The 14,653-nt window shown below is 37.0% G+C and overlaps 1 protein-coding gene across 4 annotated transcripts in view; it reads right to left on the minus strand.

Annotated features, from left to right (window-relative positions):
* Positions 1-14,653, minus strand: part of SLC9A9 (solute carrier family 9 member A9) — a 560,292-nt gene that overhangs the window by 188,763 nt on the left and 356,876 nt on the right. For all 4 annotated transcript variants that reach the window (XM_007188090.3, XM_057545832.1, XM_007188089.3 and 1 more), the window contains exon 12: positions 8,246-8,399. In XM_007188090.3, the coding sequence (XP_007188152.2) occupies positions 8,246-8,399 (154 nt within the window). The remainder of the gene's footprint in view (positions 1-8,245; positions 8,400-14,653) is intronic.

Here is a 14,653-nt window from a genome sequence, read left to right on the forward strand (position 1 = left end):
TATGAAATTGACAATACTTGACCATTTTTGAGTTTAAAGAAATGACAATTTTACATTTGAATACACCAATTACCATAGGAGACACTTGAAGGGTGATTAAAAACCCACCATTAAAAGAACTCCAGGAACCAGATGGGTTTACAGCTGACTCCTAACTAGCCTTTAAAAATCTGATCATTTCTATGCTATGCTATTTCAGGCCACGAAAAAATAGAAAAGTCTTTAGCTCATGCTATGAATGTAGCACTTCCTTAACACTATTTAAACCCAATAAAGGCAGCCCCCTCTACCCCCAAAAAGAAAAAGTATAGACTAACCTCAGTTATTGTTATAGATAGCAGAATTGTAGGAAAAAATAGCTATCCTGAGATTGTAAGAATAACTCAATACCAGGATATCTATCAATATATTTCATCACATCAATAAAGTAGAGGAAAAATCTATGTGATTATCTCAATATATGCTGAAAATACTATTAAATTTATCTGACATTTCTAATAAAAGCTGTGAGTAAAATAAGGTTACTAATGAGTGCTTAGTTCTGCTTAAAGGACTTTAACATGTATTTTCTTATTTAATGTTCACACATTTAATCTTCAGAGACAGATCCTGTTATCCCCATTTTGCTCTCTAGGCTAAATGTCTAGAAGATGGAAGGTCGAGTCCTATAATAATTGTATGTTTAACTTTATAAGAAACTGCTAAAGTGATTTACAGATTGGCCATAACGTTTTGCATTCCCACCAGCAATGAATTCTCTTTAAATGTGAGTATGTAGCTTGTATTTTCATTCTCTTAACAGTGTCTTTTGCAAAGTGAAAAATATTCATTTTGATGAAGTCCAATTTATCATTTTTTTCTTTTGTACATGATGCTTTTGGTATAACATTTAAGACTCCTTTGCCTAATTTACGGTCATGAAGATTTTTCTCTTATGTTTCCTTTTAGAAGTTTTATAGTTTTATATTTTGCATTTTGATCTATGATCCACACATGCCCTGCATGTCTGCCATCCAGTGTACAGTCTGGGACCTGAGTGATGCTCTATCTTGTAGCTCATGTCTCACACTTTGGTGTGCTGTTTAGGGTCAGATACATGCTTACATAGCTTGGAGGTGAGCCCAAAAGTTTATACACAATTTTATCGGATCACTTTCTTGTATTCCCTCTACTCCACAATCTCTTCCATGTTTTCTGGCTTCCCAAAGCCCAGGGCTTTCGTTTCCCTACACTGCTACATGTTTCCCATGATTTTTCCATAATATTGGGCCCGTTTCCAAGATCAAGCAGTGATAAGATTAAGAGAGAAAAAAAATGCAGTGGGACTTCTTCCCAAGGCCTCTGGACCTCAGTTCCTCTGGTCGGGAATTTGGGGTCCACCCAACTGTTGCTGCCATCATTACCACTGCTGCCCCAGGTTTGCCTGGTATTGGGATGAGAATGAAGTAAATGATAACAACAAACAAAAGAGGGGATTTCCCTCACTCTTTTGACCCTCAGCAGTCCTCTGTCCTGTTCCTTATGTCCCAAACAGATAATTTCTTTTGCAGTTCTGTCTGCCTTCCTTGTTGTGCAGTTCTGGCCTTTAAACTGCCTTTGAGTTCAGGTCAAGAGATTCCAGAGAGGAAAAAAAAATGGGAAATTCACCACTGTTTTAATAGTACTCTGAATTCTGGTTTCCTTCCCCAATCTATCTGCTACCACTTGCTTTTAAGAGTCCTTAGATGACTGCTACATTCATTCTGGCCAGGGATTTTAGTTGCATTCGTTGGAAGAGACAGAGGGGAGTAAGTGTGCTTACACCATCTTGACCAGAACTGGGACCCCTCCATAGTCTTTTGGATCACAAGTTCCAACTATTGCATTTAAAATATTTCTTTTTCAGACTTCACCTATTACCCAAAGTAAAGATACATCTATGACTTAAAGTAAGCCACCTATATTTGATCATACTTTATGGTAGCAAGCTAATAAATTCTCTTCGATAGAGAAGAATGTTCACTGTTTGGTAAACTTAATAAATGGGTGAAGCTTATTAACATCGATGTTCTCAAGAGCACGTTGGAGGAGATAAATAAGAACATGCCTAGTGGAGGAGAGCTGGCACTTATGAACATAAAGACTACTATCTCTGAAAGTGGGAAGATTCAGTACATAGAAAGAAAGCATATTAATGAACCCAGATGGCATTGGAGGCAAATTTAGGAGCTGCTAATCCCTGCTTGTCAAAAACCTAGGATATATTTAGGTTAACAATAGGTTACTAGAGTTATACAACATCTTTAATAAAATATGTCAAACTAGATTGATTTAAGCAATAAATATTTGGAGTTGTGAAACATTTTTTACAAGAGCCTACAGAAAATAGAATGTAATTTTAAATGGGGGTGAGAGGTAGGGGATATTAAGTATAAGTTTACATTCAAATGAGTAAACTGGTTTTCCATGTTTCATGACAAAGGGTATTTCTCGGACCTGCCAATTAATAAAAATTGAGACAAAATGTACAAATTGGTACACAGTCAATGCAAAATAATGAATTGATACACATTGATGAAGCGGTGCAAATTAAATATCTGAAGAGATCCTAAGCAAAGATGATCATGTTCAGAAGGAAATAAAGCAAGCTCTAGAAAGAATCTTTCTGAGCTGTTGGATGAATATAACGCTTTTTGTGAGCATTTTTCCTTAAGAGGTTTATCATTTTGAATGCAGAAATAGGAGCTGCCTGTAAAACTGATGAATCTAATCATTACATAAAATGAACTAAGCTCCCCAGAGGCTATTTCTTTCTATTCCCCATGTAAACCATGCTTTCATAAATACAATTAATTAATAACACTTTATGTGTATGTATGTGTGTGTGTATATATATGCCATAGGCAGAAAAAGAGTGTTTGGATAAGAAAAGGCTCATAGGTGGTCTTTTGGGTAGTGTTACAGCAACATTTATTGAGCACTTACTGTGTGCCCTAAATTTATATGTGCAATACTTAATCCATATAAAAATCTAAAGAGGTAGGTATTATTATTGTTCCAAGTTTACAAATAAGAAAACTGAAGCATAGAGAGGTTGCATTTCTTGCTCAAGATCCCACAGCTAGTAAGAGAGGGGGGCATGGTTGGGCCCCATACCGTCTGCCTCCAGAATGTGTGCACTGATTTACTATGTTAATACACCAGTGAAGTAAATTGTTAAACATGCACGAGACTTTGGATGCTAGAAAGAAAACCAGGCACGACACAGCTGGATATGAAGGGAACTTGATTATATGTATTCTTCCATTATATAAAACTGACATTGCCTCACCTCAGCAATAAAGGAAGTCTGTATGTAAGCAGGTATATTTAACTCTACTATTGTTTAAGATTAAAAACTATTACTAAAGACAGTTCTCTCTTTACCACTGTGTGCATTCCCATGGTGGCTGTTATTATAAACTTTGTGGCCAGTGGGTATATGTGATAAAGAAATCATTCTAGGACGACATAAAATAGGATGGGTCATAAACCCAAAATAAATTTTAAATACTTAATTAACTAAAATAATGGTAGTGGAGACATTGCACTAGCTAAAAGTTATTCACTCTGCAACGGACACAGGGCAGTATGTGTGATTTTTTGTTTGATCTGAGGAAGGGGCTGACAGCAGGCTGACTTGGGATCCCGAATGGGGTTGGGAAATGAGCCTGAGGGTAACAAATTCCTCTAATTCCAAATTCCTATAATTGAGGAAGACAAACGTCCCTGCTTGGCTACCTGAGATCAGGGCTGGCCTTGTTTACCTTTAACTTTTCTAGATCAAGGAAAAAAATCTGCAGCAAGAAACTTCTGTGTGGCACTAGCAGGTCAACCCCATCACTCATGAGGGATGAAGATTTCCTGTGTTTGTTTTTAACTGGCCTGTCTTGCTTATAAAAGTACATCTCTTTTTCCCCAGAGAATTTGTTAATCAAGGTAGTTTGCAGGCGTCAGGAATTAGCTCATTTATTTGGGGCAGCAGAAGAATGAACCAGTTGGGAGCACAGGCCCTGGGCTCAGGCTGCCTGGCCTTGTAGTCTGACTCTGTAGCCGGACAGTGGGGTGACCCTGGGCCACTTTGCCAGGCCTCACCCACCCTAGGAGGCAGCTACTGCTATCATCCCCGTTTTATAGATTAGAGGCTGAGTCACAGGGAGGTCTTATGCCTGGCACTTTATTTTCTAAGTATCTAGCACAGAGTAAATAGTCAATAAAAACCAGCTATTACTCTTTGAGATGTTCGAAGCAAAAATCTGGAAACTGTAGAAGTCATCTTGCTGGGGGCACTTTCTCATATTGTCTGGAATACAAGTTCTGAATTGCTCTGGTGTGCAAGGCTTTCTGTACTGTGGCTGAGGTATTTCGAAGAGATGGGTCCAGCATTCCTATCTGGGAGAAGCCAGGAAATGTTTGCACTGTGGTGTGGGCTCCATTCTCAAGAGTTCTGTTAACTCCATGTGCCACCCTACCCTAAACTAAGGATGGGGTTACCATCCCAGATTACTTACCACTGCCGGAGAGCTCTGCCCCACTGGTTTCTGAGGTGTATTTGTAGGCATGTGTAATTATTTGGTGGACAGTACTGTTTATTGGCCTCTGTAGGGCAAAGCCTGACACCTTTGATCTCTTGTTTCTTGGCTAACAGCAGAGCTAGTCCTTGGAGACTGGGAACTGGGTTTTCCTCACCACCAGCATTAATGTAATTCACAGAAGGGAGGATATCTGGATTCTAATCGAGAAACCATTCTGCTTTCTTTTACATGAAAACCTCCAAAATAATACTGGGGGAGTCTTTTCTTTTTCTCTAGAATTTTAAGAAACAAAGGTTCGCGATTTATTTCAAATGCTGCATTAAAAATATTTGTTATTATTAAAAAAACAACAGCTTTAGGACAAGAAATTTGAATGCGCTTAGGATAAAACTTAACCAATGAAGAATTTGTTTCATATGTTAAGATCATGCTGAGTCCCTTTAAGCATGAAGTCATTGCTGTTTTAAAGTTTTTCTATCAAAGTGCAACTCATATTAATATTATCAATTTTTACCTTACATAAAACATTTTATCTGCATCTTACGGTGGTAGTTTGCAGTTGAATGGCAAATTTTATAGGGACTAAAAAAGTAAATAAATAAAATCAAGTACATACCTAATAATTTAAGAGAAAAAAAATGTAGAAATTTAAAAAAACCAAAAAGGGAGGGCAATGTAAAATGTATAAATAAATCATAACCAAGTGAGGATGCCTGAGTTCATTCAATATTACATTTGTACACCTGCCCCTTGGGTTTCCCTTTATGTATCATTTTATTAAAGCCCCAATTTACTAACATTCTGGCGTTTTATGGAAAGAAGCTGACATGAAAGTCGGTCAATGAGACGTTGCTCTGTAAAGAAGCAAAGTCTTGCTAAATATAGTGTAAATGATGGACAACTATCATTTAAAAGCGATAATGAAATGAAGGATTTCTTTGATAGCATTATAAACCACAGTGGAAGTGGAGCATATGCTGGTATCACTGTAACATGGTCAAACCAAATTTATGTCATGCTTGTGTGTGTGTCTGAACACACACTAACTTATGATCCTATTCTTTTATGCTTATTCTATTGTGCTCTATTTCCTTCTCGTTGATCAATGCACAATGAATTTTTCTCTTCAAGTTAGCCCCTGCTTCCCTCCAGCATAGGTGCTAAAAGTTTTAAACTTGAGGCTCAGGTGTGGGGCCCTGGGCAACCCCAGCCAAATCTGACAGTATTTAATATTAGCCCCATCTCTATGTGGGGTTATAAGTCTAAACCAGTGGTTCTCAAAATGTGGTCCTAGAGCCAGCAGCAACAGCATTGCCTGGAGTGTGGTTAAAATGCAAATACTTAGGCCCTGAACCAAACCTACTTGATCAGAACCTCTGGGGCAGGGGCCCAGCAATCTGGGGGTTTAATGAGCCCTCCAGTTGGTTCCGATGTTCATTAAAGTTTGAGAGCCTTTGGTCTTAACTTGGTCTTGCTGCCCTGTATCCTGTCTGCCTGGGTTGACTTCCTAGATGCACACATACCTATAAAGCTCAGTTATCCCCTCTGATTTCCTCATGACTGGGTCTCTGTCTCTCTGACTGGGTTTATGCCCTGATTTCAGATTAACACTCTAGCTCCCAGCTGGGATTTCCACCTGGCCTGCTGGACCAGAGCCCTGTCAGCTCATTTCCTTAAATATATCACGGTCCTGCTTTTACTCTTCTCCCCTCCTGGCTGGTGGACAAGTCTGGCATTGAATCAGTTGGGCCGTTTGGGGCCAATTCGCACTGGGGCATCTCCACGACCTGGAAACTCCATGCTGTGCCTCCCAGCAGGCCATAATAGCACTGGCCTAGGATGACCTCCAGGCCCCTCACCTGTGGACGTTATAGTTGACATTACTATCCTTCTTTATTAGTCCCTGTCCTATAACCTGATAAACATTCTAACTGCCTAAGGCCCCATTTTATATTACCCTGTCCCTACTGATTTGGATATCAAGAGACTGCATGAGCTATGACATCTATCTGAAGTCAGTGGATATCTTTGGAAAACACTACAGTAGAGTTAGGTAAACATTTTAGGGTAAAACATGTTATTGATTTGGGGACAAATCCTTCAGGGTAAAGGAAGACAATAGTAGAAAATAAGTTATATTTGAATTACTTTAAGAAAATGTTGCCAGCACCACTTTATGTTCTAAATATTCTAATTTACCCGATAGAGCATTCAATACATTTATCTTGTGAGGATTGGTATCCTCTAACTTCTGCTTTCCAAGTCCTAATTTTTCCATGCATGGATCCACCTACTGAATTTATTTTCCCGAAACCTGAACACACCATTATCTTACTATCAGTTAACAGGAGACTCAACACTATAGCGTTTAATAAAATATTCGTGCTCATCCAGAGGAGCCTATAAGCAGCTACCACCGTGAAAGAAATTGAAGGTCACACTTATATGCCTAGAAAATAGTTCAACAAGCATTTCAAAACATTCTCCATTTCAACCTTTGGTCAAAGCCCTTTTATGTGTTAGCAATGTTCACAATACTTGAAGAGGTCCTTTTTTCTTTGAATTCGGTTTAATGCATAACCACTTGGCCCAGTTTAGACATAAGCTTTCTTACCCTAAACTCATGAGTCCTGCTTCTGCTTCTATTTGTCAGATGGATAGAAATTTGTCAGTAAAGGCTTAACAAAAGGAATTTACATGTGTGGTTATATTCATTCAATTTTTCATGGAGCAATTATTTATTCCATTCTACTATGTGCCAAGCACTACATTGGTGCTGGAATACCAGAGTCCTTGCCTGAAAAAAAATCTTCTTGGAAATCCCTTCCCAGTCAGATGGATCTTTTCTTATCAGAGGTGGTGGGTATGGATTTGCCTCACAGAAAATGGGTGGGGACCAGGGAGGGGCTGCATGATCATCAAGATGTATGGCTTTGGAAAGTAAAATGTGATTTATGCAAAGCACTGTTACATTCTGGGATATGAAAATGAGGACCCAGATCAAAGAAACAAAGACAACAACATTTTACTTTTTCACAATTGGCACAAACTATTCATTTTTCATCATATCTTCTACTACCTGCACACTTTGGGTTAATACCAATCATCTTCCAAGCACTGCTTATTGGATGGCCCCTAACTGAAGCCTTGACCCGATTTTCCTTTAAGAAATTGTCTAATCTGTGTCTATAGCATCCCTCTGGCCGAACATATGGTTGAATAATCAAATACATTTAAGCATTTCCTGTGTCTCTAATTCTATCCTAAGTGCTGTGACAAATTAAAAACTAAGCAAATTCATTTTCTCCTTGGTATTATAGCTTTTTCTGTATAAATTCTACTGTATCATAAGTATCTTGAGGACAAGACTCATGTCTTACTCATTTTTGTAAACTCCATAGATTATCACATTATACTCAGTAAATATGATTGAATGGAAAAATTCATAAAGAAATTCATTTCTAGGGACTGTAGACTATAAACATCATCCTGAGATTTCTAGAACTCTTGGAAAAGTCAATTCTGTTGGTGATAGGTCATACCGTTTCACCTTGTGAATGAAGGTCAACTTGACCCCAGGGAAAGTTAGTGTACAGACATGCCATTGTACTCTTGACCAGTCAGCAACATCAGAAACGGAACAGTGCAGCCATGCCTCATAATGATTTCCTTTGTTAAGCAGTGTCACTCACCTGATCTGAAGCCAGGTCAGCATGGGGGTTGTTCCTCCTCCGAATACCCAGACTGTGAAGAACACCAGGAGCAGAGTGGTGGTAAACATCATTTGCTTGGGCTGAGATCCTGTGTTCCGAATAGCTAAGGCAAAAGCTATCGCTCCTCGCAAACCTTACAGAGAAAAACCAAAGAAGGAAAAGAAACATCTGAACGAGTGTCATTCTCATTTCATTGAATTTATCTTTACAATTTACTGACAAACACAATTACATTTTAAAATTAAACTTTTAATTTTGAGATAACTGTAGACTCACATGCAGTTGTAAGAAATAATAGGGACTTCCTGTGTGCCCTTTCCCTACTTTCTCCCCAGTGGTGATGACTCATCTTGCAAAACTGTCTAGTACAATATCACACCCAGGACTTTGACACTGATATAGTCAAGATTCAGTACAGTCCCAACACCATAAAGATCCCTCATGTTGCCCTTTATAACCACACCTACTTCTCTCCCACAAACTCAACATCTGGCAGCCAGTAATCAATCCTCCATTTCTATAATTTTGCTGATTCAGGAATGTTATATAAATGGAATCGTGAAGTATGTAGCCTTTTGTAATTGGCTTTTTTTCACTCAGCGTAATTTTTGGATACTCATCCAGGTTGCCAAATGTATTGATAGTTTGTGCCTTTTTATTGTTGAGTAGTATTTCCATGGTATGGATATTCCACAGTTTGTTTAACCGTCAACTGTTAAAGGACATCTGGGTAGTTTCCAGTTTTTGGCTATTACAAATAAGGCCTTTGTGTGAGTGAACGTAAGTTTTCAGCTCTCTGAGATAAATGCCCAGGAGTGCAATCACTGAGTTATATGGTATTTGCATGTGTTTTTTTAAATTAATTGATTTTAATTAAAAATTTTATTGAAGTAACATTATTTAAATTTATATGTATAGCATTGTATATATTATAACATGTTTCACGTGTACATTATATTTCTTTTTTTAAATTTAATTTTATTTAATTTTTTTATATAGCATGTTTTTAAAGGAAATTACTACCAAACTTTTCCAGAATGGCTCTACCATTTTACATTCCCAGCAGCAATAGATAAGTCATCCAGTTTCTCTGCCTTTACCAGCCTTTATTTTAAATTTTAGCCATTTTGATAGCTTGTTGGGGTTATAATTTCCATTTTCCTAATGGTATTTACATTTTTTAATGTGCTCATTTGTGATCTATCTACCTGCTTGGGTAAAATGGCTCTTTGTGTCTTTATCTCATTTTCTAATTGAATTGTTAGATGTTTGTTAAATTCTGAGAGTTCTTTATATATTCTAGATAATAGTCCTTTGTTGGATATATAGTTTGCAAATATTTCCTCCCACTTTGTAGCTTTTTATTGATAAAGTCTAATCTGTTGATTTTTCCTTTTATAAATCATCTATGTGGAGCCAAGTCTAAGAACTCTTTACTTAGCTCTAGGTCCTGAGGATTTTCCCTTATATTTTAAAATTTTTTCTAAAAGTTATTTAGCTTTACATTTTACCTTTAAGTCCATGCTCATCTTGAATTAATTTTGGTATAAGGGGAGAGTTTTAGGCTGAGGATTTTTTTTTTTTTTTTTTTTTTTGCCTATGGATGTTTAATTGCTCTCCTGAATTGCTTTTGTACCTTTGTCAAAAACCAGTTGGGTGTATTTGCATGGCTCTATTCCTGGGTTCTCAATTCTGTTCCATTGATCTATGTGTCTATTCCTATTCTGCCGGTACACTGTCATGATTATTGTAGGTATATGGTAGGACTTAGTATCGGGTAGACTTCCTGCACTGTTGGTGGGAATGTAAATTGATAAAACCACTATGGAAAACTTTATGGAGGTTCCTTAAAAAACTAAAAATAGAACTACCATATGACCCAGCAATCCCACTACTGGGCATATACCCTGAGAAAACCATAATTCAGAAAGAGTCATGTACCACAATGTTCATTGCAGCACTATTTACAATAGCCAGGACATGGAAGCAACCTAAATGTCCATTGACAGATGAATGGCTAAAGAAGATGTGGCACATATATACAATGGAATATTACTCAGCCATAAAAAGAAATGAAACTGAGTTATTTTTAGTGAGGTGGATGGATCTAGAGTCTGTCATACAGAGTGAAGTAATTCAGAAAGAGAAAAACAAATACCTTATGCTAATGCATACATATGGAATTTAAAAAAAGAAATGGTACTGATGAACCTAGTGGGAGGGCAGGAATAAAGACGTAGACATAGAGAATGGACTTGAGGACATGGGGCGGGTGGGGAAGGGGGAAGCTGGGGCAAAGTGAGAGTAGCATCGACATATATACACTACCAAATGTAAAATAGTTAGCTAGTGGGAAGCAGCAGCATAGCACAGGGAGATCAGCTTGGTGCTTTGCTACGACCTAGAGGGGTGGGATAGGGAGGGTGGGAGGGAGGCTCAAGAGGGAGGGGATATGGGGATATGTATGCATATGGCTGATTCACTTTGTTGTACAACAGAAAACAACACAGTACTGTGTAGCAATTATACTCCAATAAAGATCTATTTTTTAAAAAATCGGGTAGAGTGATTCTTATTTTTCATTTTCAAAAGTGTTTTAAATATTCTAGATCTTTTGCCTTTCCATAAAATTTTAAAAGAATATTGTCTGTATATACAAAAAAAATCTTTCTGGGCACAAATACTTTTAGAAAATCAAGTGTGTGAGACAACAAGGAAAACCAAGCTTATGGGGCATTGAAAATTAATAAACGATTAAATGACATTTAAGAATTATTCCAGCCTGAGAACATACTTTTACAAAGTCTATAATCTAAACCGACCTATTAAAACCTGCTTTGTTGTCTATTTTTCTTCTTTAATAATAATATGTTAATTGCATTTTTATGAATCCATATTAAATATATTTGCAAGAAGAGGTTAAAGAAGATTAAATGCTAAAATTTCAAATCAAAGTGTGATGACATTATAAAAACAGATGTAGACTTTGAAGAAAAGTAAATAAAAGCACAAGTAGTAAAATAAAAAAGTTAAAATCGAAAATCTCTCTTGGGTAACACAAGACTTATAAGACATTTACAGGCTCTGTTATACCATGTAACAGGGGCAAATAAACATTTATAATGATAGCAAGTATAAGTCAAAGGTAGTGATTTTTGTTACTTTTATAGGAAGGTTTAAGTCACATACATAAAATTTCAATGGTCCATTTTTTATAATATTCATTGTATTAATATCATCTAGGTTTCTAATTTTCTAAATCTTTATTCATACATTAAAAGACTTAGAAATTGGATACAGGGTAGGATGAGAAAATCTGTAACTACCTTGGTCTTTATCCTTGGCTTGGCAACTTAGAATATAATGCTCCTTTCTTATCTTTACACTGAGAATATACAAGAGACAAGTTGCATAACTAGAGAGACTTAATATATTTTGCCTGAAACAAGGAAGCCTCAGAAAGAGAGAGGAACATGCACTCTGATTATAAAATTATCTTCAAGGAACAAAATGTAATGGAGGAAGAAAATTATTCTAAATCTCCATGTAGACAAGGAAATGGCCTGAAGATAAGAAAGATAACATTTGAAGTAGATATTAATAAAGAAAAGTTCTTATACATCAGAAATTCTGAACACTTAGATGGCTGTACTCAAGAAGAGTACACCAGAGACGTTCATACACTTAGACCCAGCTGGGGACAAGAGAGTGGGGATATTAATAACCCTTATTACTGGAGAATATTTCAATAATGTTCTCTCCAGGAAATACAAATGGTGTCATTAGGGAATGAGAACTGAAAGAAACAGTTTTCCAACAGCCTTCTATATCTGAGGAGAAAATTTATAGGTTAAGGTAAAGCTGCTAGCAGTGTTTAATCAGGACAAGATTGGAGATAGAAAGTGATCTTTTCTTTTTCTCTTTTCCTCAAGCTCACATTGCCAGAAGTGTCCATAAAGAAGCATTACTCCAGTTAAGTGGTGTGTATTAGAAATATTAAGTGATAAGACTCTAAGTATTTGTTTTCATTATATTGAATATCTGTGTGTGTGTGTGTGCGTGTGTGTGTATGTTTTTGGCTTTGTTTTTTCATTTTTTGTTTTGTTTTTACTTTGAATTTGGTGAGAAAGAAAAAAATAGAGACTGGAATAAAAGTTAAAACTTGCTATATCATGTTTATTGTAAAGTTCATGTTAGTTATCAAGGGCAAGGAAGGACATAATCATTTATCTTCCTGAATATGTTTAATAATGTATTGCTATTATGTTAAACTAGCATAACTAGGCTCTTAAATCTAAATTATCTATACATGAGCAGTTCTGAGTTTAAAAATATACTCAAAAGATATATGTTATTCTGACTTCTAAAAAAATCTATATCCTATAAATAAAACTCTATATTTACAGGAGATGCAATGTAGAGATCTCTTTAAAAAAAAAGAAGAAAGAAAAAAGCAGCCACTGCCTTGTACTTGTACTTGTGGAATATTAAGAAACACTGATATTTAGAACCAACTTCCAGATGGCTCGATAAGAGGAGCCCTTCCCCATATAATGGTCACCTAAAAAACCACAGAAACAGTGTGCTTTCGGAGAAGAGAGTATCTGCCTGTGGCCCTGGCCACTTGTCGCAAATATGGCTCATGCCACATGTGAGATGGCCTAGTAGCATGGGAAGCATGGAACTGAGAAAGGTGAGGTCACTAAGTAGACAAAGCGAAGCTCATTTAGAACTCTAGATGAGAACAACTGCCTACATACCATTCATCCTTTATGATGCCAAAGTTATTGATCACACATCTGGCACCTAGACAATTGTCAAATCAATGGCCATTCATTGCTTCATTCAGCACATATGTGTCTTAGTCTGACATAACAAAATACCCTAGTCTGGGTGGCTCCAGCAACAGAAAATATTTCTCACAGTTGTAGAAGCTGGGATGTCTACGATCAGGGTGTCAGCATGGCCGGGTCTGGTGAGAGCTTTCTCTCTGGCTTGCAGAAGGCTAGCTGCTTGCCATGCAAGAGCAAGCTCAGTGGTGTCTTTTCTTAATTCTATCATAGGGCGCCCCACCCTCATAACCTCATCTAAACCTAATTGTCTCCCAAAGGCTCCATCTCCAAATAACATCATATTGGAAGTTAGGGCTTCAACTTATGGATTTGAAGGGGACACATTATGTGAGGGGAGTCCATAGCAATATGTACTGATTATCTGTTATGTGGAGGCTCTGGGCACACTTATCCTATCTCCTTCACACCACGGATTTGGGAAACAGAGGACTTTAGGACTGAAATAAATTACTTAGGCTACCAGCAAAATACTAGAAATTAAAGATTAGTATTGACTTAGGAGTTTCTTTTAGCAAAACACTATTTTCCAAGAACACATGCTATTTTGCTTACAAACCAGGAAATTCAGAACTCATTGTCAAAACTTGTGTTTTATTTTGTTTTATGGGTACTTTGATTCTTTGGATTTACCTTTCTTTTTCTCTTTGTTTTGGACAACTAATGGACATAATTTTATACTTTTGGGGGTTATAGACTATATCACCTCATTTTAGATGGGTTTACTGTTCAGAGACTTTGACATATTTCACATACTCAGTTGGAAAATTAGCATCATCTTGGGGAATAAAAGAATTACCTGAAATTAAATGTGGTTTCATTTAAAGTTGGCCTCTAAGGGATTCTTATGTTAATTATGTTGATGTTCTATTCATAACAATAGAAGACTATTGAACCAAGGAAAGCTTTCAGGCAAGGACCCCTGCTGCAGAAAAAGTGCAGCTTCCTGTTTATCTTTAAACAGCAAAAGTGAAACTTAATCTGTTATAAATTTGCAAATGTGCTCTGAACAGGGTGAAGGTCATATACAGCTACATTTAAATCACAAGAATACAAGTACCCCCTAAGGCATTTTCATTGAAGGTGCAAAGCAAGAGTCTAAACCTAAACATTTATTGAGCACTCACTCTGTGCTACCTGTTACCGAAGGCACAGTGGGAGATGCAATGGCGAGGAAGCTTGGGCTCCTGTATTCTAGGGCTCATGGTTCTACAAAAATGAGTCTCTTAACAGGTAAATTATGATCAAGTATATTAGAGGTATAAAGAGTATGCTTTGCATGTATAGTCTGATGAAGAAAAAGGTAAGATTGCTAAACTTCATGAGGGCCCAAATCATGGCCATTGTCAACAAATGTGCAATGTTTAAGGCACTGAAATCAATGGTGGGGTGAAAGAGGTCTTTGCACATGTGGTTTTCTATACTTGAATCATTTTTCTCCCATTCAAATTTTCTCTAGTTCTTTCTTCTATAACCCTCACCCAAATTTCACCTAATTCCAACTGATCTTCAGAGCTCAGCTGAGCCTCTGATTTCT

The sequence above is a fragment of the Balaenoptera acutorostrata genome, chromosome 4, assembly GCF_949987535.1.
Source record: "Balaenoptera acutorostrata chromosome 4, mBalAcu1.1, whole genome shotgun sequence".
NCBI lineage: Eukaryota > Metazoa > Chordata > Mammalia > Artiodactyla > Balaenopteridae > Balaenoptera > Balaenoptera acutorostrata.